General features: G+C 41.6%; 1 protein-coding gene across 2 annotated transcripts; it reads right to left on the bottom strand.

Moving 5' to 3' along the window:
- Positions 1-2,617: 2,617 nt before the first annotated feature.
- Positions 2,618-20,278, bottom strand: itm2bb (integral membrane protein 2Bb). Of its 2 annotated transcripts, none has more exons than XM_047600364.1 (7): positions 20,041-20,278; positions 6,944-7,108; positions 5,896-5,964; positions 5,114-5,263; positions 4,620-4,730; positions 4,318-4,468; positions 2,618-3,458 (listed from the first exon to the last, which is right to left on the bottom strand). In XM_047600364.1, exons 1-7 carry the CDS (start codon positions 20,122-20,124, stop codon positions 3,370-3,372), a joined length of 819 nt encoding a protein of 272 aa, XP_047456320.1. In that variant the 5' UTR covers positions 20,125-20,278; the 3' UTR covers positions 2,618-3,369. The 2 variants fall into 2 exon arrangements, with proteins under 2 accessions (XP_047456320.1, XP_047456321.1); XM_047600365.1 differs by having other exon boundaries at positions 6,971-7,108; positions 20,041-20,277.
- Between the last annotated feature and the right edge of the window lie 10 nt (positions 20,279-20,288).

Raw genomic sequence — 20,288 nt, 5'->3', positions numbered from 1 at the left:
AAATTTCCTTTGGAGTTGTTGAAATCAAGTGTAAGTGTGTGTATTTTCTTCCTTTTTTATATAGCTAGGCTCCTGCTTCCACAAAGGCTAAACCTTTAACAGGCTCATTGTAAAAAGGTGAATAATCTGAATTTTTGAAATGCATATCCAGTAACACGTATAATTAAATTGTTCTTATTGCGCACAATGCCTATGTGCAATCTAAATGCGAAAAGAACATATTCACATTTATTGTACAGAAATTGCACATGGTCCTACGTTTTGCGTATTTTAACAAAGATGTTTGCACATATAGATCTATGTATGTACACATACGCTATTTGCATAATGCATATGTTTTCTTAGCACATATTTCCACAGTTTGACTCATCATTTGGTTATTGAAATGCTGCTGAGACACCGTGAATCTTTGTTAGTGGACCAATAAAGGTACATCCTAACTGGTGATCAAAGATTTAGGCCAGATTATTTGAACTTCTATGCTTCAGGTACCATAATACCTGATTCTGGCATGTCTTCAATCTCAGAAGTAGCCAACAGGTTCTTCAATCAGGACGGGAGAGCATCTCTGAAATATAGACAGACGTGGCCACAGAGAGCATTAATAGTGTTCAATAAATCTTGTGTTAGAGTTCATCAGTAGTGATTCTAAACGTGGTGTGGTGAGACCTCTTGTCCTGGTTCACGTTGGAAGCAGCTGCAATCTCACATCATAATCTCACAAGCTAGCTGGCGTCAAGAGAATATTATTAAAGGCTTAATTATGTCATTTTATCAGTCTTCAAACATTACTGTGGTAACTTCCACTGTTGTACGACGAGTGTGCTGCTTTTTAACAATCGCTTCTCTGGACCTCCAAGGTGACCCTCCATCCACTGCTAAACACCTGGCCCATTTCCCATGATCCCCCGGCGTGAGGGCCCTCCGATTAGTGTTTTAATCACGGACAAATTTCCACTGCGATCGAATGACACGGCGAAGAGAGCCCGCTGTGACAGCTGATCCAGTGTCAGCCCTCTGAGGTGACGGCTGCATGCGATGACAGTTAGTATGTCAGCTATTATTCACTGAGTCATGTCTGTCCTTGTTAATACGTCTGAAGGTTCTCAGTCCTTCAGGTCATGGTGTATCCAAATAAATAAATGAGACTAAGGCTGCCATGCTACATACAGGTCTTTTGTTATAAATGACTGGTGGGAGTTTAGGATTTTATTCAGAACATCTGTGGGTAGTGTCCACCTAAAACTCACATGACTAGAGTCGATTAACAACCAGATACTCAGCTGTGTTTTCTTTTCTTTTCCCGCTTTCCTGATTCTACAGACTGAGTAGTCATCAGTACAGAAGAAGAAGAAGTCAACGTACAGGAGGTTTAAAATACTCCATTACAAGGAGGAAAAAGTGTAAAATGTACAAAATATGGTCAATGTCACTTGTTAGATCCGCAGTGTTAAGACATATTCAGATTGTCTGCTACTCTGAATTCTTAGAGGCTCCCAAACCTGCCCCAGTGACTTAAATCAACAACCAGAAGAAAACACAGTTGGCTTCCTAATATTGTGTAGGTCTTCCTTGTGTCTCTTCACAGAATGGACATGGGCCATCTGAGGGTGTCCTGAGACAACAGAATGTTGTGAGTGGGGGCCTTTGGTCCTATGAATTGAGGGGAGGATGGATCTAGTGAATTTGGAGGCTGTTGTTCATATTTTTTGAGTTGTTCCTGAAGTGTTTGTGTTTGTGTGTGTGTGTGTGTGTGTGTGTGTGTGTGTGTGTGTGTGTGTGTGTGTGTGTGTGTGTGGGATGCGTCATCACTATGGGGTGGGGGGGCCTGGTCTGGTCTAGGTGGGTGCTGCTCCATCTCCATCCACTCCTACATCTCAAACAGACAATTCACTGTTTCTAGTGGCAGCTCCTCCCCCGGATCTGCAAATATTACAAGTGGGGTTCCTCAGGGCTCAGTTCTAGCCCCACTTCTCTTCAGTCTATATAAAAAAATTACCCAAAGACACAATATCTCCTTCCATTGCTACGTTGATAACACAGATATACCTCCGCTTCATATCTCAAAGTCAGACTAACATCCCCTGAATAAAAAACTGTTTTGTAGACATCAAAGACTGGTTGGCTCAGAACTTCCTTCAGCTGAATGCGGACAAGACAGAAGTTTTACTCTTTGGCCCTCCACATCACACTACTGCTACCACCCAGAACCTCAACCATCTCTCCTATATCTCCTATGTCTTCTTTGACAGTAATTTAATTTTTAACAGGCATGTAAATTCAGTTGTCAGGTCCAGTTTCCTTCAGATCAGAACCATTTCAAACATCAGGCACTTCAATAAATCACATACACATGACCAACTTAGCTGACAAACTATCCTTCACTTCACTTCTGGCTACATATCATAATCTATTTTTATGGAGATCTTCAAAAGCCCCAATATATCCCAAGAATACATAATGTGCCATTACTATAAATGTGTGTATTTTTATTTTGCACAGAGACATGTAAAGCAGTTTTATTTGGAGTTCCAATGTCCTCCTGAAATGTATATACGTTATTTGTGTTCTCCTCTATTACAACAGTATTTTTAAAAAAAACAAAAGAAGAAAAACCTTGTTTTTTTCGATTCCGTTTATTGTGTTGGTCGTTCATATCTTCAAAGAGATTATATACACAAATTAGTACAAGAGTTATCCAAAAAAAAACATTCATAAAAAGACAGACAACCCTTATGAAAAAGATTTTAACATAAAAGTGTGAGGTTTATTTTTTCTGTGAGCTCTGTTTCTTTTAAATTTACACTTTTCTGTTTTTTTTTTAAAGCTAAAAAAAAGAGAAGCGCACGTCCACACTCTTACCTTAAGATCATTTTCCAGTTAAGAAAAAACGTATTGCAGTGTATTAATAGCTACAGCAGACAAAATATAAAAAACAACAAAAAGTCTCCCTGGCCTGGGCTGACCAGTTTCAAAACCAGGTTGAGTGATACAATCGCTTCCCTTTCTCTTGAAATTTTATATCTGAACTAAAAAGGAAAAAAAAAGTAAATTTAACAACTCTACTGAAATTAATGTGTATGCTACTTTTTTGCTGTTACTTTGATTAAAATAATTTATTACTCAGATGACTTTGTTATTTTCTGAAAAGATTCCCAGAAGATCCCCGTGCAGAAAAATTACATGACTTTTCACCTTTAATTCTCTCACAATCAGTGAATATTTACCAAACAGCTTCACATTACACTCTCCTCTTACTCACTCAAACTACCTGAAGTAAAGGACAGAAAGAAGACAGGTGAGGATTAAAAACACAATCTCACTGCACGCCAGTGACTTTAAGAGCAGTGGAGAGACGACGGGGCGTCTTTAAGGCTCACAGATCAGAGTTTCCACCACAAACTTGTTCTCGAAGTGACGGATCTTGTGGCAGTTGAGAGCTTCACGCTTCTGCATACCTGTGAGACGAACAGAGACTCTTTTATAGCTTGGATGAATGCATTTTGAGACATAATGCTGTTGTGAATCTATAAAGCGGCGCTCAGACTACAGAGTTTAAAAACCTTGCAAGTCAAGTGCAAGTCTCAGAATATTTTATCTAAGCTCAAACTTGAAGCCTCAGCAACATTTTAAATAATAGTCCCACACACTGTTCAGGATATAATTTAGGTTTCTGTTCCAGCAACAACCTGCTGGAAATCTACTAATCCACACTCAGACAAGTAGGTGGAGGGAAATGGCTGGTTTGCAAACTGCCAATCAGACTAAAAGAGACGAGTCAGAGTGGTTCTGTAAACCTTTACATTGCCAAATAATATTGGTAGACCACATTACTCCATCAACTGTTGTTGAGGTGGTGGAGGAGGAGAAGTAGACGAAGGAGAAGCAGACAAAGTATGCTAAAAAACAAAAACAAAAAAAAGCTAGAAGAAGAAGATGCAGTATGCTAGGAGAGGTATGCTGGAAAAACACCAGAAAAAGAGGAAGAATAAGTACGCTAGAAAAAGAGGAAGATAAGTACGCTAGAAGAGGAAGAAGAAAGAATGGTAGAAGAGAAAGAAGTATGCAAGAAGATGTAAGCAAGAAGATCACTAATAGAGAAAGAAGAAGTACGCTACGTAAAGAAAAGGAAGACAAAAAGAGGAAGAAATGGTTTCCTAGAAAGAAGAGAATGAAGTATGCAAGAAGAAGAAGCAGAAGAAGAAAAAGAAAATGAAAAAGAAGAATACACATCCTAACCATCAAACATGTTTCAATGTTTGACATCCGAGTCCAGCATTACATTTGCATAACTACTATGTTTGGCCCCGTGCTTACCCAGAATCCTGTCTCTGCGCTGCAGCTTGTAGGTCTCCTTATCACGGCAGAGGTTGTAAATGAAGTAGCCAAGCTGGTCGACGTTCTCCAAGCGCTCGGTCACGACCATCTCCTCGTGGATGAGGTAAGACTGAGGCAGGTAGGTGCCGGCCTGAGGAGAGGGAGGAACACAGCACAACGTGACTATCTCTTTCAATATTTGCTCCTTCCTATCCATGTCTAGAGCCCGGCAGCATAAAAAACTGAAACTCGTGCAGGAATGAATGAAAAGAAAAAGTTTCGGTGTGTCACGATGACGTTACCTTGACGTTGACAAGCAGCTCCAAAAAGTCTCTGGGAGGCATGACGATGGAGGTGTTGAGGGGGATGACGTAGCACTTGTTCAGACTCAGATCCAGGTAAGCGGTCAACCTCTGAAAATTCAGGAAAACATTTACAAATCGGGAAAACAGCTAGTTCATTATGTACAAAGAAAAAAATGATGGAGGATAAATGTTGGAAACAGTGGTGGGACTGTTGGAACACATTACTGATGGACCTTTCCAGAAACTACAGGCAGAATTTAGCACCTTACATTTAAAAAAAACAGCTGAAATATAGCAAAAGGTCATTTTATATTAGACAACAATTTGAAAAAAAAATCGAATTAAATGTTGACCATTAAATCAAGAAACTGGAACAAATTCATAAACTTTCAATAGGCTCTGTTTTAGTAACTGCTTTTTGGTTAAGTCGGGTTAAGTCGTGTCAGTAAACAGCAGCTCAATAATGAGAGACTGGGCAGGCTCTGTCTCACCCGCTGGAAGTCGTGGACGATGTCAGCAGGGTCTCCGTTGTCAAACTCGGGCACGGGCACGTTGATGAGCTCTACCTGCTCCCTCTCCAGCACCTGAATCCTCTCCTCCAGCTGTCGCAGATGGAACCCGTTCGGCAGCTCGACCTCCATCTACAATCAAATTGAGGAGCAAGTCAGTCTGTGAATCGTTTAGAGACTTACAGTCACCGATGCCTCACCAGAGGAGCAGAGTTCAAAAGTGTGTCACCACAACGTCTCACATCTCAGAATAACCGCTATACTTGACTGGAGTCTCATAAAGAATATTTGGCAAAGAAATTAACTGAAAGAAAGAGATGCAAGGGAGTGGACTCTCTTAAGACTCGCTACAGTATCGACTCAGTTCCAATTAAATTTGATTCGATTCAATATCAATAAATTAACAGATGTTTCCAATTTGAAAACCATTTTATTCAAAAGTGGAAATAAATAAATAAAGAACCATAATTTTAGAACTAAAACTGTCAAAACCTCTGAGGGAACAGCATTTTTTAAAAACAGTGATGTATTACACTGGCATGAAGTTACAACCAGGGGTTAAATATCGCAGAAATACCACAAATCTCTTAATAAATCTATATGAAATGAAATCAGGAAATCCGTAGCGATACCCGAGCTGAAGCCGATGAATCAGCCGGTAACTCAGGTCATCAATCACCAACGTATCTCAGTCAAGTGTCCTGAACACACAACTTGGAAGGAGCAGCAGGAAGAGGGCACAGATGGATAATATTTCATCATACCTCATCCTCCTCCTGGATCATGAAGTCCTCCTCACGGTAGTTCACCCCGCAGAAAAACACCTGGCCCTCCTGCAGGGACGAGAGCAGAGGGTGAGGAGGAGCAGTGGTGGGATTTACAAACCCACATTAAACAACCTGAGCACATTCAGCAAATAACCTGAGTGGAAAGACCCTAACGTTTGTTATAGATTATAGACGTCAGAAACAGAGCAGCAGGTCTTTGAAGTCAGTGAATATTTTACATTTTTGTTCATTTGGATTTTAAGATCTGCCTGAACACGTCGAGCACAGAGTGGTGTCGTAAACACTAAAATAAAGAGACTGAAATATGTCAATATTTGCTTTTATAAAGAACTGTTTCCCCAATTCAAGACTAAAATCCAGGTTCACTGAAGGAACTGGACACGTAAAGGGAATAAAGGGACTGAGGAACTGCAGCCTTCAGGCCACATGACCGGACACCTCGGGAACAAAGTGCTGAGTCAGATGAGGAAGTGACCCTTTCAGCTGCAAGTCTCTCGGCTTATTTGACTCGTTTGGCCGATTTAATCGTTGTCCTCAGGAAATATGTCACATTTATCAAACAGCGCTCTGCCTCTAAAGCTGCCTGCCAACTGTTACGTGATGAAACAGCTCACAGAGGTTTACCTGCTCCAACCTGTTGGAGAGGTGAGAACAACTCTGCTGTAGGTGTCTTTCCAAATGTGAAATTATTTGATTTTGTATAGAACATTTTCATCAAGCTTATACATAATCATCTTGTAAAATAATAAAAACATAGAACTATAAGATTATAGTTACTGATCCAATCAGACCATCTGTAGCCTTACAAATGTCTCTGTATTGTTCTGGAATTACCAGCTTTATCAGCTGTTTTAGTATGTAATATTTATTCAGTGTACCATCTCCTGTTTGTGTGGTGTTTTTACAGTTGCATTAGACATGAAGCAAACACTCTCAGGTGTCCTGCCGTGACTTTCATCTGCCTTCAAACAGCGTTACTCTTCCTATCCAGGTACTTTGATATTTGATAATCTGTGATTTTTGCCTCTGAGCTGTATGGAGTAATTTCCACCTCCAGGATATAGTAGCGGTACAGGTAGGCCCCTCCGACCACCACTCCGGACAGCATGAAGGCCAGACCCACGCACATGCACATGCGCCAGCACCAGGCATGGGACTGGGGGCGCACCAGCACCGCGGCCTCGGCATCCTGCAGGAGACAGAGAGACAACCGGTCATTAGATGCTTCAGTCACGCTCGATTGTTTCCAAACGTTTCCACAACCAAGGATCAGAGAGAATTTGAAGTTTCAGCATTTGTCGCCGTAAGCACCACTTATTTTTAAGTCCTTCTCCTGGCTTCATAAATGATTTACTCTCCATCTTTCCGACAACAGCCAAGTTCTCCAGACCTCCTCGGTTAACCTTTCTGATTCTTTATTGATCCAAATCAATTTGAAAATCGCAAGCAAATTTCAGCAAAAGTTTCAGTCGCCATTGACCAATCACAGCTGTTGCGCTCTGCGTCACCGCGGTGAGTAGTTATGTTTCTGGGGAGGTGCACGGGAAGGTCTGCGCGCTGCCATCAAAGGGGTGTGTGCTTTAACGCCAGAGCCTCTGCAACACTTCAGCACAGAAGCCTAAATTGCACTTTACAGAGACGCCAAAACCACCCACCACAAACTCAGTTTCATCCCCTGCTGCTGTGAGATCAGGCGAATAGTGTGAGACCATTAACATGATCTTATTGATCTACATCAAATGTACGTTCTCACCGTTCAACTCTGGTGAAAATATGTGTAGCCCGTGCCCTTTATTTTTTTCAGTTTGATTTTTTACACTAATTTAAGTTCTGTGTTTTCTGTACGACAGAGCAAAGTGGCAGAGGAAAAATTCCTCGTACGTGTACATTTACTTGCCCAATAAAGCTGATTCTGATAGATTATATTCAAACAACATTGTTTGCTAATATTTGCTTAACTGAAGGCAAAGCAAAGGTACGGGTGCGTCACAGAGCTAAGATAAATATTGGTAAAAGCAACACCGCTAACCTTTTGCAGTGTTTGGTGAGGGGGTTTTGCAGCTACACCTCATTGAACTAAATGAGAACGTGTGTCCAAACCTTTGGCTTGTAGCTTATAAATAAAGAATCTGAGACCGACGTGGAGCCACAGCACAGAGCTACCATGAGACAAACTCTCCAGAAACAAAACAAGAGGGCGTGACGTGAGAAAGCTGTGTGAATGTACGTGTTAAAACGAAATGTTTCTTTAGATCCGGCGACCGAGGCTCCACGTCCCTTTATCAGACACAGAGCAACGAGGTGACACATAACAACACACGGTGAAACAGAGTCACAGTGGAAACGCACCAAAAGAAAAACAATGTGGAAGGTAATAAAAAAAAAACTACGCAGCAGAAGAGAAAGTGAAAGTAAGGAAGCAACAGAGGTTGTTGCTCCATTCTGGAAAAAAACAAAACTTGCTGTACTCGATGGTGTGATGTTGATGGAGTCAGTTAGAGCTCTTCTACCTGAGGTTTATTAACTGACTATAGTGGGACACATAAGGTCAGACGTACGGCAGGTGAAGTTTTTCTTTCTTTTGAAGTGTTTTACTTGATTTTGGTGAGTTCATCCAAGATTTTATTACCATTTAAAATGGCTTTTTGGGTGAAATGTGCTTTATGTCACAAATAAAAATGTCAGACAGAAAATCGAATGTCATCCAATAATTAATTTTACATTTTAGTAAATTCAGTATTTCATGTTTTATTCCAATGAAGAGGTTACTTTGCATTTGCATAAGGCGTTAACTCGAGTGTTTCGTTCATTTTGCGCACACACACCTGGGAATGTTTTCACGCTATTTAACTCACTCAAAAGATTCCTGTTCGTATCAAAACACTGTGAATACTAAGATTACTTCCCTGTTCGTGTACCTTCAGATTCTCAGCTGAGAGTGCAAAGGAAGATTGTTATGGGTAAATATTAGACGGTGGAAAAGAAACAGGGACTTATCAGCAAAAAGAAAAAGTCAGCAGACTGTGGCCAAGCACATAAAGCCCGAGCGTCTTTCTAGACGAGCTCCGACACGTCCCCTGTTTTCATGCTGTCCCGGTAAAATGCAAAAAGAACAACTTCGTCTTGAACTGCATGTCTGAAAGTCTCTGTTGGTGGTTTCCTCTAAAAACTGCTGCTTTGTGTTTACTGGTAGCAAGTCTGAAAATAGATTTTGAGGTTTCATTTACAAAAAACAAAAAGCCAAAAGTCGTGTATTAAACTATGGCTCCATTTAATAGACGGTCTCCAGACGGCACAACAATTACAATTATATAAGACACAGGAAAGAAATCACATCTAAGAGGTTGGGACGAGACTTTATGTCATTTTGTTTATGTTAGAAAACTTAAACAGAAGCAAAGATTGTCCAGATAATGTTTAAGTGACTGCTTGACTGCGCACCTCCTTGTTGCTTTGTAACATTTAAGGTTGAGAAACACAGGGCTGCCACAAAATCTATATTTTAAGTGTGCATCGACTTCAAAAAGGATCTTGCATGTTTTGCTCAAATATAAGTGGAACCCAAGAGAATTATCGACAAAAAACACAGGAAATGTATGATGGAGTTGTGTGCAGCATATTCAAAAACAGTAGCTCTCTTCAAGTCAAGTCCAGTCTCCTCAAGAAATGAAACTCTAATCAACCGACACAAAGACACACATGGTGGGAAAAGTTGACTACAACACCCATGGTGCTTTTCACAGATAAGTATACCATCCGCAAGCCTTATCTGCTGCTAACAGTCAGCAGTGGATCAAGATTACTGTGCTGACAAGTTTCTCGTAAGTGAGTTCACACTTTATTAGCAGAAGTTCCAGACCTGTGAGTGATTATGCCAATATCTGCCGCGACACTAGTCTGCACCACCACATGCAACATCACCATCAACATCAACAACAACATGTACTTCTGCAGGATTTGCAACTTCATGAATGTGGCAAGTGTTTCAGTGTTTCCTTTTCAGATATTAAAACCCTTCTTAAAACAACGTTTCTACAGAATCTGCAAGAAGGAGACTCAAATAGCGGCAGTCAGCCCTTTCTGCCCTTTACCTCTATATTACAGAGCAAAAACAAGTGGTCAGGCCCCAGAGAGAGGGGACGTTGAGAAAAGAGGAACCAGAGAACAGATGTTTGAATTGGCATGAGAGCCAAATGTGAGAACAAACAAGAGGAAGTGAGGATGGAGTCCTTAAAAAAAGTTTTTTAAAAAAAACAGGCAGATTGACTGAGAGAGCAGAGAACTCTGTGTGATAACATAATGGAGTTAGATGGAGTCGGTCTGACAGCCCAACGGGCGGAGAGACGCTAAAAGGGAATATTTCCTGAGGCTTCTCCCCATCAGATGCAGAACTCGTGCCGACCGGCCGAGCTTTGTTCGGATCACTCACACATCGTTTGACTTTAATGGTACAAACGGGAACTAAAAGCGAAACAATTCAATTTCAGTTCTATTACAGTAAACCCCGTTTGTGATTCACAAGATAAAAAAAATTTAAGCTGCAGAAATAGACATGTAACAAAAAGACTGTTTGGAACACACCATTACAAATTTGCCAAGTGGTGACAACTGCACAAGGGACATCTTTATATAACCCGCCTGTTTTAATTATAGCTATAGGTTTAAGCTCGGTTTGGCCTCGAAACTGGTCTAGTCAGAGCTTACGTTGGACTGCAAGACGTCCAGGTAGATGGTTTGCAGGAGGCTGGACAAGGGAGAATTTCCTGAGCCTGCTGAGACTCCTGAACAAGGAAATGCTGTTTGGACCCATCACAGCCGTTACAGTCTGCATTGCTACGAAGCTGGAAGTGATGCTCGACTTTAAATGAAGCTTTGAAGTGGCTGCGTGGAGCGATGTCTTTAAAGTTTACTAGCTGCCTCAAGTTACGCTCAATTTTCAACTGGCATGCGACCTAAAAACATAAAAGGGGACATTTCATGCTTTTCAGACATATAAATATGTTTAAAATGTTGGATTCTTGTTGTAGAGAACGTGGACGTGTCACATCATGAGGTAGGGGTTTGTTAAAGTGCTCCTCGGGGACGTCTTACTTCAGCTCTGCACCGCTGAAAACACTTGGATTTGGAGAGGTTTTTCAAAAGTCGGAAGTTGCGACATCACAACTTCAGGGTCGTCAACCTCGTTCTGCAACGGAAGTATCCGGTGGAGGCTACAGAGCTATCGCTCGGTACAGTGTTGTGGTCAGAACAGCTAACAGAAAGTGTTCAAACAAGTTTTCGGGGGAGCAAGTAAATGTTTCACCTTCACTGCTCATGTGCCGTTGGCATTTCACAGACAGCAGTTTCCTAAACAAACCTCAGTTTGACAGATTTGTGAAAAAGCTAACCCTAATCCTGCGGCTGAATACGAGCGTTTCAGAGGGAAGCAGGAATCAGCACAGATCGTATGCGAGTTTTTTATTGATTGAATATTTTACTGGGGTCCAACAACATATTCTAAGGCCGTGAAATGAGCATAACAGGGCTTATTAGGAGTCAAAGACTGACAACTGAAAGACACAACACTAAGCTTTAAAACATTCCTGAGGAATTGTGTGACTGACGTCACAAAGGTTTCGTCTTTATACACAGTCAATGCAGTCAACTCAAGTTAACGTCCCACACCTGTTTTACAACTGTTTCATAAATCTTCTCAGACAACAAGACCCAGCAGGTCTTCAGACCAACATTTCATAACTCCAAAAACACATGCAGTCATTATCACACAGCACAGTGAAGTACGCCGATGTCTCACACAGCAGGAACAATATGTACAGTCAAAAAAACGCACATGTATTAATCCAGTACTCAGTGTTTAATACAAAATGCACAAAATAAAATAACCTACCAACAAAATATTCAGCTGCAAGAAAATAACCGCATCAGTCTCATATAACGTTCACACCCTGTGGGTCTGCATGTAGACAAATACAGACCCAAAAGAATAAAAAACCTACTAATTGGACGACATTATGTCCGTGTGTGTTTTAAAAACAGGAAGGGATTCTCAATATTGTTCTTCCATAAAATGTAGAACCATTCTGCAACTGTCTGCTTCCATACACTTCATCTTTTGTTCTTTTGTCTGACGCTGATGTTAACTGTTAACATTAGTGTCCTTATATGGAAAGCTTCTTTGTAGTGGCGTGATTGATGGCTGCCGGTTAACACACTGCTGAGAGGTCAACTGAGGCCGCATTCATATCTAACGATTACAACCGGGAATAATGACCGTCTTTGTGTGCGTCTTAGAGAGGAACCGATCGTCCGGACGCAGTAAATCAGCCACAACAAACAAAACCTTTCCAATTAATGAAGTTTGTGCGTTGTCAGAGAGTCACCATTTATATGCGAGTGTGAACTCCAGATCTTTCCTTGTCTTTGGGTGCGACATGGAAAATAAATAGATTCCTAAACCGCTGAGATCAAGCTAGTGAAAATCTCTGGATTTGTGCACTGAATGTTTCTTTTTCCTTTGGTCAGGATCAGGATCAGTACAAATATATAGCCCTGACACATGGACACTCACGTTCAACGACACAGAACGGAGAGCAATGCATGGTCTCCCAATTTTAGAGACGGCAATTAATTGTTGATGAAATTACTGATGATTACCTTTTTATCATGTAATTGTTCTTTGCATACACTCCTGCTGTTCAAATTAACAATTATAATAAAATAATTATTTAAAATCTGTGTAGCGTTCAACATTCTGTTGAAGAAACATTTTAAAGTTGATTTTACATACAGAACATGATCAAGTCATTGTTTTGCATCTATTACTGGTGGACAAATAACGCACTTCAGATAATCCTGGGTTGATCTTCAACATGGTACAGTCTTCCACTAAATCGTCTTAAACGGATCAGCCTTCAGTGTACTGAGCATCAGTCCACCTGACAACGGCTTGTGTTTCAGTTTCTATGGCCACAGGTGAGTATCGGTGTCGAGGACAGGTTTGATTTCAGTACACCAACGCCAACACGTGAAACTCCATCCTCTGGTCGGAGCAGCGAAGGTGGCCACTGGGCTAAGTTAGCAGAAATAAAACCTACTGGGGACAGCAAATCTTTGGGTTTAAGAGGCTAGGACCAGTAGCTGCTTTCATGTTTTATGTCCACGGTTGGGTTAATTTTCATTGTGATATCCTCCAAGATCCAAAAGTAGTCATTTGGTCAGTGGTACTTGCAGTATATAGCAAAGGGCTAAATTCCATCCGCAACAAATCCTATTAGGAACTCCATAAAGTGCTTTTACATTAGCTGGAGTGCATTACAGGAGGTTAAAATCCTGATCCTGGATTCAAACTGTCTGGAAACAAGCCTTAAGGCTCCTAAAACATCCACACCAACTTAAATAGACAGAGGGTCGCAGTAATGGCTCCATCAATGGAATAATGCTATCATACGCAGCCCTAAGTGTCGGGTTATGGAGGAGGAGGAGCGACGCTGCAGGTCTGGGCATGCGTATCTGTCTGGTTGGCTAATCCTCCATCTTGGTGAATTTTAGTGATCACGGTGCCCTGTGGGTGGCAGCTAAGTCTCTGAGTGTCTGACTGATTAAACTCTAATCCTTTTGAAGCGGTCCACATGCCTAAGACGGCAACCAGGGGACACACAGAGCGGCTGGTCTCTACTTCACATCTAAGTCTATCTAAAGATAGCAACTTTCATTAGCAACTATGGAATAGTGGCTCATCCTGAAAAGAGAAAGGACACTTTTAATTCCTTCTTCCTAAAAAGATACAGGCCTAACAAATTGTTTTGCTGCACTATTAGGCTGAAGGAAGTCATTTTACTCTTTTAACTAGCCAGTCATTTTATCTACATTTCATTTGCTCTATAAAACTTCCTGAAGCCTCAATATGACGTGTTGTGATTGCAAACAGTAGCACTGGATGAGTCGAGTGCACAAAAGCACTTCTAGCAGGGAAACTAGTGGAAAGATGACTTTCATACGGCGAAGAAGAAGAAGAAGAAGTGGAGCCTGGTGAGTGATCCGAAATTGGAGGGATCTTGTGGCCTCAGGGCCTGAAGAAGCTTTGCCTTCTTTCCCACCATATGTTTGCACGAGATCTGCTCAGAATGACCCAAATTAAGCCACTAAACTGTGGATTAACCCGGCCATCACAAAACAGGAACAAATGGAAGTTATCTGCCAAATGATGCCGGATTATTTATGCTACATTATGTTCTCATCCTTGCACTGAATTTTAGTTCTTCAGTGAGAAAGTATGAAAGCGTGCGCTCGTGGAATAGTGGTGACTTATTTTTGTATTTTGTTGGAAATCTCTGGAATGTTTGCACGTGGTTTAAGTGGGAGGATCCAAAGTCGTGGATGTTACCTTGTGTTTAACATCTGGTTCAGCGTTGGCCTCCCATGTCAACCAATCATAGAAATCATGGATTTCCAATCATGGAAACAGATCAGATCGACCATTCTTTCAATGTCCCTACACACGTTCTTTCACTCATGTTATTTAGATCAAAAACTATTTCTGATTAGTTTTGACAGCTGCCATAGTGCAGGTAACTAATAGGGAACAACACTTGTATTAATTCACAGCCTCTCACTTGTAGCAAACAGCATCATTTCCATCTTGTTTGGTGAAAAGTCTTAAATTACTATCCATGATTTCTTGTTTAGGCATCAGCCTGCAACCAGTTTTTGATCCCCACCCCTGATCCACTGTATCGCTCAGTCCCATTGGTCATTAACTCAACCGCATCGCCTCAAAGTTGAGATTAGTTCCATCTGTTACCCGCCCAACTCGCCCCCTTTTTATCACCCCTCATTTCTAGAACTCACCCGACAATAAATCTATAACCCTTCAGCTACTTTCAGCGCAGGCATGTTCTATCTGACTTGCTGTTGCCATCATTTCAAACGCACCGATGATTCACCGATTAAAAACATACACTCTTCATCATCATTGTTCAATAAATTGAGCTGAAATTCACGATGCGGTCACCAGCGGTTATCTGGCAGGTTCATCAAGTTCCACTCTTCACATGAGGCAGTTTAACAAGTGAGTACACGCAGCTCTGAACCTGTATGCAAGTAGATATAAAACACGCCCGCATTAACAGCCGGCCAACCCAGCCAACACACCCTGATAGAGCCGATAGAACTTCCTTCCTGCATTCAGAACAAACCATCTCTAAATATATTCATTCCCCCTCCAGTATTTCAGCCTCTAGAAGACTGCATCTTTCACACTGTGTTGCAATAAAAACAACCAGCCAGCTGCCTCAGCAAATTAAAACCATTTCAGAGCTCCTGCAATAACCTGATTATTCTCAGATGGTAAAGTTGTGAGTGTGGACTTTTGGACGTAGAGGGGTTTTTTTGTGCTGCCATATCTTTACTGAAGAAGGCCAGTGCATCAGCATGTTTGTGGTTATTGGCCTACTGATTGGATAAATGCACCAAAACACATTGGAATTGTTAATCACATTATTAATGCTGTTTAAGTCTTCCCAAAGAGTCTTGTCTGAATGTCAGGTGTGCGGGTGAAAACCGAATAGTAAATTACTGGAAGTTTGATCCATTTAGAAAAGCAAAAATAAGTGTTATCTTTAACATTTTAAAGTGTAAATTCAGCTCTGTTATGTTTCTGACTTGAGAAATCATCATAATAGGTTCCTTCATTATTTAAATAAATAATCAGGAATTCATTTAACGTGTGTAATCTTGAACTGTAACGCAACTAATTAAGTTTAAAATACCTCTTAACAGAAAGAGGCTGATGTTTGTGAGCTCTAAAGAGGCATGCAGGCTAAAAACAACACATTTGACTTGAACTGACCTCCATACTTACAAAAAAAGAAAACATTCCTCTAAATTCCTGCGTGATGTTTTACAGAGTACCCGACACTGATGCTCCACACCAGCACGCAGCTGTAGTTCATTTGAGAAGTGATTTCTGATGAGCACCAACCACTCCTCCCCGTCCTGTTCGCTCAGAATAACAAACATGGATTCATCAGGGTGAACAGGGGAAGTGAAGTTACATGTATTGCAGTTTTCTTTTGAACCGACTACTGAAAATACAATCAGCAGACGAATGTATAATGTGGGAGACACGGGGGAATCACAGGACACTAAGAAAGTGCTGGTTGTGGACATAAAGAATAATGCTAAGCTGTTACATATACAAATAAGTTGAAGGACTGGTTGTTATCATGCTAACCGTGCTAACCCTGAAGCAGATACTATTCTACCTGGTATGTAATATTATGTAATACTATGAAAATTTTTATTTGCATCATACATTAACTTCCGGATACTGACCGTTTTGATGAACAGAGCAGTGTTTAGTTTTGCTGGTCCCTATTTCTCTTTGCTTTTCTTCATATTTCAGTTGAGAGGTGTTGGTCAAATAAAACAACAATTTTGATCTTTGGGAATTATGTTAATAGTGTCACTATTTTGGTGGCATTCTGTAGATAAAATAAAATGGAAATAATCATTAGCTGCAACCCTAAAATAAACCAGGCCCTGAGTTGGTGTTTGGGGGCACTTGATTCCGTGCTGCAAGTAAATAAATGTGGAAAGAATTCAATAAATACATGCACTTCCTGTACTAGCTGAATAGTAGTAAAAAAAAAAAAAAGCCAGTGACAAGAATGAAGGGCTTGATGGTCAACAGGAAGAAGCCTGCATCCCTGCGTGGCTCCACAGCGACTGTTTGAAAACACGTGACGTGGTGTATTCAGGGAGAAGCTACACCGAGCATGCTTAGCCTAAATATTTAGCTTGGTCTATTTCTTTCTGTGTAAATGTCTCAGCGACTGATTTTAGTAACAGGCTCGCTCTGGATTGTAAAGACTGACAGAAAGCGCCTGCAGAGCTGGACTCAGCAGGACTCTCTGCTGGTGCCTAGGGGGAGGTGGTTTTGGTTCAGCAGCGGGTGTCAAATTTGGCCCTCTGGACCGACGCCGCTCACACGATTGCTCGGGAATTTGAAGCTCGTCGCGGTCTTGGAAGAATCTCGCCCCTGGCTGATCCAAGAATGGTCACAAAGGTGGACTTGTGAGGACACCGCCTGTCACTTAGGACGGTCGGCCCCATAATTACGCAAAAATTTAAGCCTTTATGAAAGTGAAGTGAACGTCGGAGCGGGTCGACTCGGTTTTGGAGCCAGTCTCAAGTGGTCGTTTGAGGAAGTGGATTTTTGGACATTTCGGGGTAGTTGGTCACGTCGCATGAAGGCTGCTACAACAAACAGTTGACCTAGCGGGAAGCTACTTCCTGTTGCCTGGTGTCTGTGGCGGATGCGTCCCCGTCGGATCATTACACGTCCTCATAAACCCGTTTCTGCTTCGTTAAACTATTACCCAATCAGGACCAAGACTTCAGATTGAGTTTAACGGACCGCACTGCAGACTGAAAGTTTAATGACAAACAGGAAATGGAATAATCGAATAAAAATGTTTGGATCGCATGTGGTCAATATGAACTTGACACTGTTTCCTGCACTGACATTGAATGTTGACCCCGAGCAGACATGATCCAACACAGCAAATGAACATTAGACCTTATTGATTCCTGGGGGTGGGGGACTCTCAGAGGAGACAGGGACGGACAAAGGGTCTGAGGAAGACAATATGAGCTGGATATCAGTGAATATCCGTTCTTTTTTTTTTCTGCCATACTAGACAGTCTTCCTGTTACAGCGTTTGTCTGCCATCATTTAGGTTCAACCTGCAGCTTCAGATTTCCCAACTCCTACTTTTCCGTCACATGACTCTGAAATGAGGTTTACAGGACAACACAGAAGGGCAAAACACCTTCACGTCACCACCTTTACTCATTTATGACCTTTGCAAATCGGGAAGCGCATTCTGTGTCTACGTGTTCAAGAGTGATAAGACAACGAGACACAGAAATGGAATTCGGGGTGTTTGATGAGGAGGATGTGGGTTATTCTGATATTATTATGTCTTTTCACTTTCACATTTATATAAAAAAAAAAAGCTGACAGCAACAACACAGCCTGTTGTTATTTTACACAGCCCATGCAAAACTTTAAGAAATTCAAGGCAGGACAAGTAAAGGAAGAAAATGGACTAATGAGAAGAGCAGATTACAAATGATTGTAATTCCAATTCAATCATCAAGTGGGCTGAGTTTTTCCTGCGACTGTTTCTAAAGGGGCTTCCCAACCAACCGACTGACTAACGGTTCACCAACAGCACGATGTTCTGCCACACAAGGCAAAGAAAAACTGAAAGTCTTCATTCAGTCACAACTTCCCAACACACATACATCCAGACGTCCACACACACACAAAGAAAGAAACGCAAACATAATTGAAATAACTGAGTAAAAGGCTTGATAGGTTTACTGGTTGTTTTGAAGGGATTCAGCTTCATTTCAGCCGCAAATACAACTTATTCTCTCTTATGCAACGGCAAGAAATCCCCACAAACAAAACACTAAACTAAGTACAGAATCTGCATTCGCTTCTGTCCCCAGAACATTAAGCTCTGATGATCTAGATAAGACTCAGACTGAAATACAGCAGAGGAGGCGGGAAAAAAAAAAAACCCCTGTGCTTCCACTATCATACAATCTGCAGCCACAATAACCACGCAGGTAGACTGTGAAAAAAAATCAGAAACCCCCATCAGAAGACAAGAGCATCTCCTCGCACAGACTGAGACATCAGAGGACGCGCTGTTCTCACGGCTGCACGAAGCCAACCCCAACACTTGGTGGTTTTTCAGTCAGCTTCTATCTCCGCATAAACGCACGCAACTCGACAGCTGAACATTTTTGAGCAAGTCTACGCTGCAGCTCTAGAGTTGAGTTTAGTTCACCTACACTTCCTGAAAACAGAGCTGGTGCTTTCACAACAGGGTGTAGGCCGAGCGGGCGGACTGGAAGGAGGAGTTTCTAGCAGACTTCACCCTGAAGACGCCTCGGCAGCCAGCGTCTGCAGAGTGAAGTCGCACAGCACCCGCGGCTATTTTGCAAACGCCAAAGCTGTACTTCTCACAACACCCTCTAAATGCAAATGCCGCGTGAAACTCGCAGCAGACGTGTCACGTTTTCCTCGCAGCAAACTCAAAATTGTATTTGTTATCCGCGTTTAGGCGACTTTCACCAGCTTTGAACGAGGCTAAAAACTAATTTTAGAACTAATCCAGGACTCGAACATGAAGCTTCCTCTGTGTCTGCGAGCCACACAGGCTGATGAACAGAGGAAGCCGTCAGCTGTCTGGCTGAGAGGACGGGGAGGACTGGAAAAGTGAAAACCGTCCACGGACTTTGCATGTCCGGGTGACGCACTTTCAGACTGAGAGGTAAGATCTGTCTGAACCACTGACTAAAATGATCCACACACTGTTGGGGAAGATAAGCAGCCAAACGACAACATGAGAAATGAAAATAAGGAGAAATGAACCTCTAAGCGTGAAAATCGCAGCCTTTTAATGGCAGCAAAACTACATATTTTCTGGTTTGGGCTTGTGAAGGTTACAACACACTTCCTTAAACGTTTTCACTCACCCTGGTCTTCAAAAGTTATGCAAAATGTATGAAAACAACACAGGCACCACTAATACCTCGGGACATTTAACCAAAATAAAAACTGAACTTGAAATCTTGCAAGTGAAACTCACATTAGCTTTTTGAGCAAATTGTGCCGTAGGTTAAAGGAAATTCAATAACTCAAAAAAGAGAAAACAATAAGAAAAAAACCTTCAACAATTTCTGCTGCTGCCATAAACTGACACACATGTTTCCAAGTACAAATAGACCAAATTACTTTCATATCGCCAAAAACAGAAAAGAAAACTGCTTCTTTCGTAACAAAGGAGTCAACTGTTTAAGTATTGTTTACCAAAGAACAAATAAAACCTTGAACGCCACATGAGGAAGTAACATAAGTCGAATTCGCAGTCACATAACTGACTTTAAACACACTTGAAATTATAATTGTATTAGAGGAAGAGTGGAGAGGTTTGGAGAGGTTACCTAAACAGCGCCACAATACATTTATATAAACACGGAGCGTCTTTTCCGCCGAGCTCAGAGCCGAGTTAACGCCAGCTCAGTTGGCCATTTTCTACTCACTTTGTCCTCCTCGGGAATAAGAGTTTCGGCGTCCTTCTTCACATCCTTCTGGGCCAGAGCCGCGTTAAAAGACACTTTAACCATCCTGAAAGAAAACGGCGACAAACTCCGATCGGCAAGAAAGGCGATGGAAGAGATGTAAAAGCAAAACAAAACGGAGAGAATTCGCTCCGAAGTCAAGAAGTCGCACCTCCCTCTGGCCAAGTCTGGGCTGCCTGTGTTGCCACAACAAGCTACTCAAGCTAGGC

Source organism: Mugil cephalus, chromosome 12 (assembly GCF_022458985.1).
Source record: "Mugil cephalus isolate CIBA_MC_2020 chromosome 12, CIBA_Mcephalus_1.1, whole genome shotgun sequence".
Taxonomy (NCBI): domain Eukaryota; kingdom Metazoa; phylum Chordata; class Actinopteri; order Mugiliformes; family Mugilidae; genus Mugil; species Mugil cephalus.
Note: the sequence above shows the minus strand (reverse complement) of the source record. Positions and strands in the feature narration are given on the sequence as shown.

Bases quoted from the DNA above. Each gene is read 5' to 3' on its own strand.
- itm2bb (XM_047600364.1), bottom strand. From the start codon at position 20,124: ATGGTTAAAGTGTCTTTTAACGCGGCTCTGGCCCAGAAGGATGTGAAG. The intron at 5,965-6,943 runs GCAAAAATCACA...TCGTCCCTGCAG, and splicing joins TTACTCCATACAGCTCAGAG to GAGGGCCAGGTGTTTTTCTG. The intron at 3,459-4,317 runs GTAAGCACGGGG...TTCGTCTCACAG, and splicing joins GCGCAGAGACAGGATTCTGG to GTATGCAGAAGCGTGAAGCT.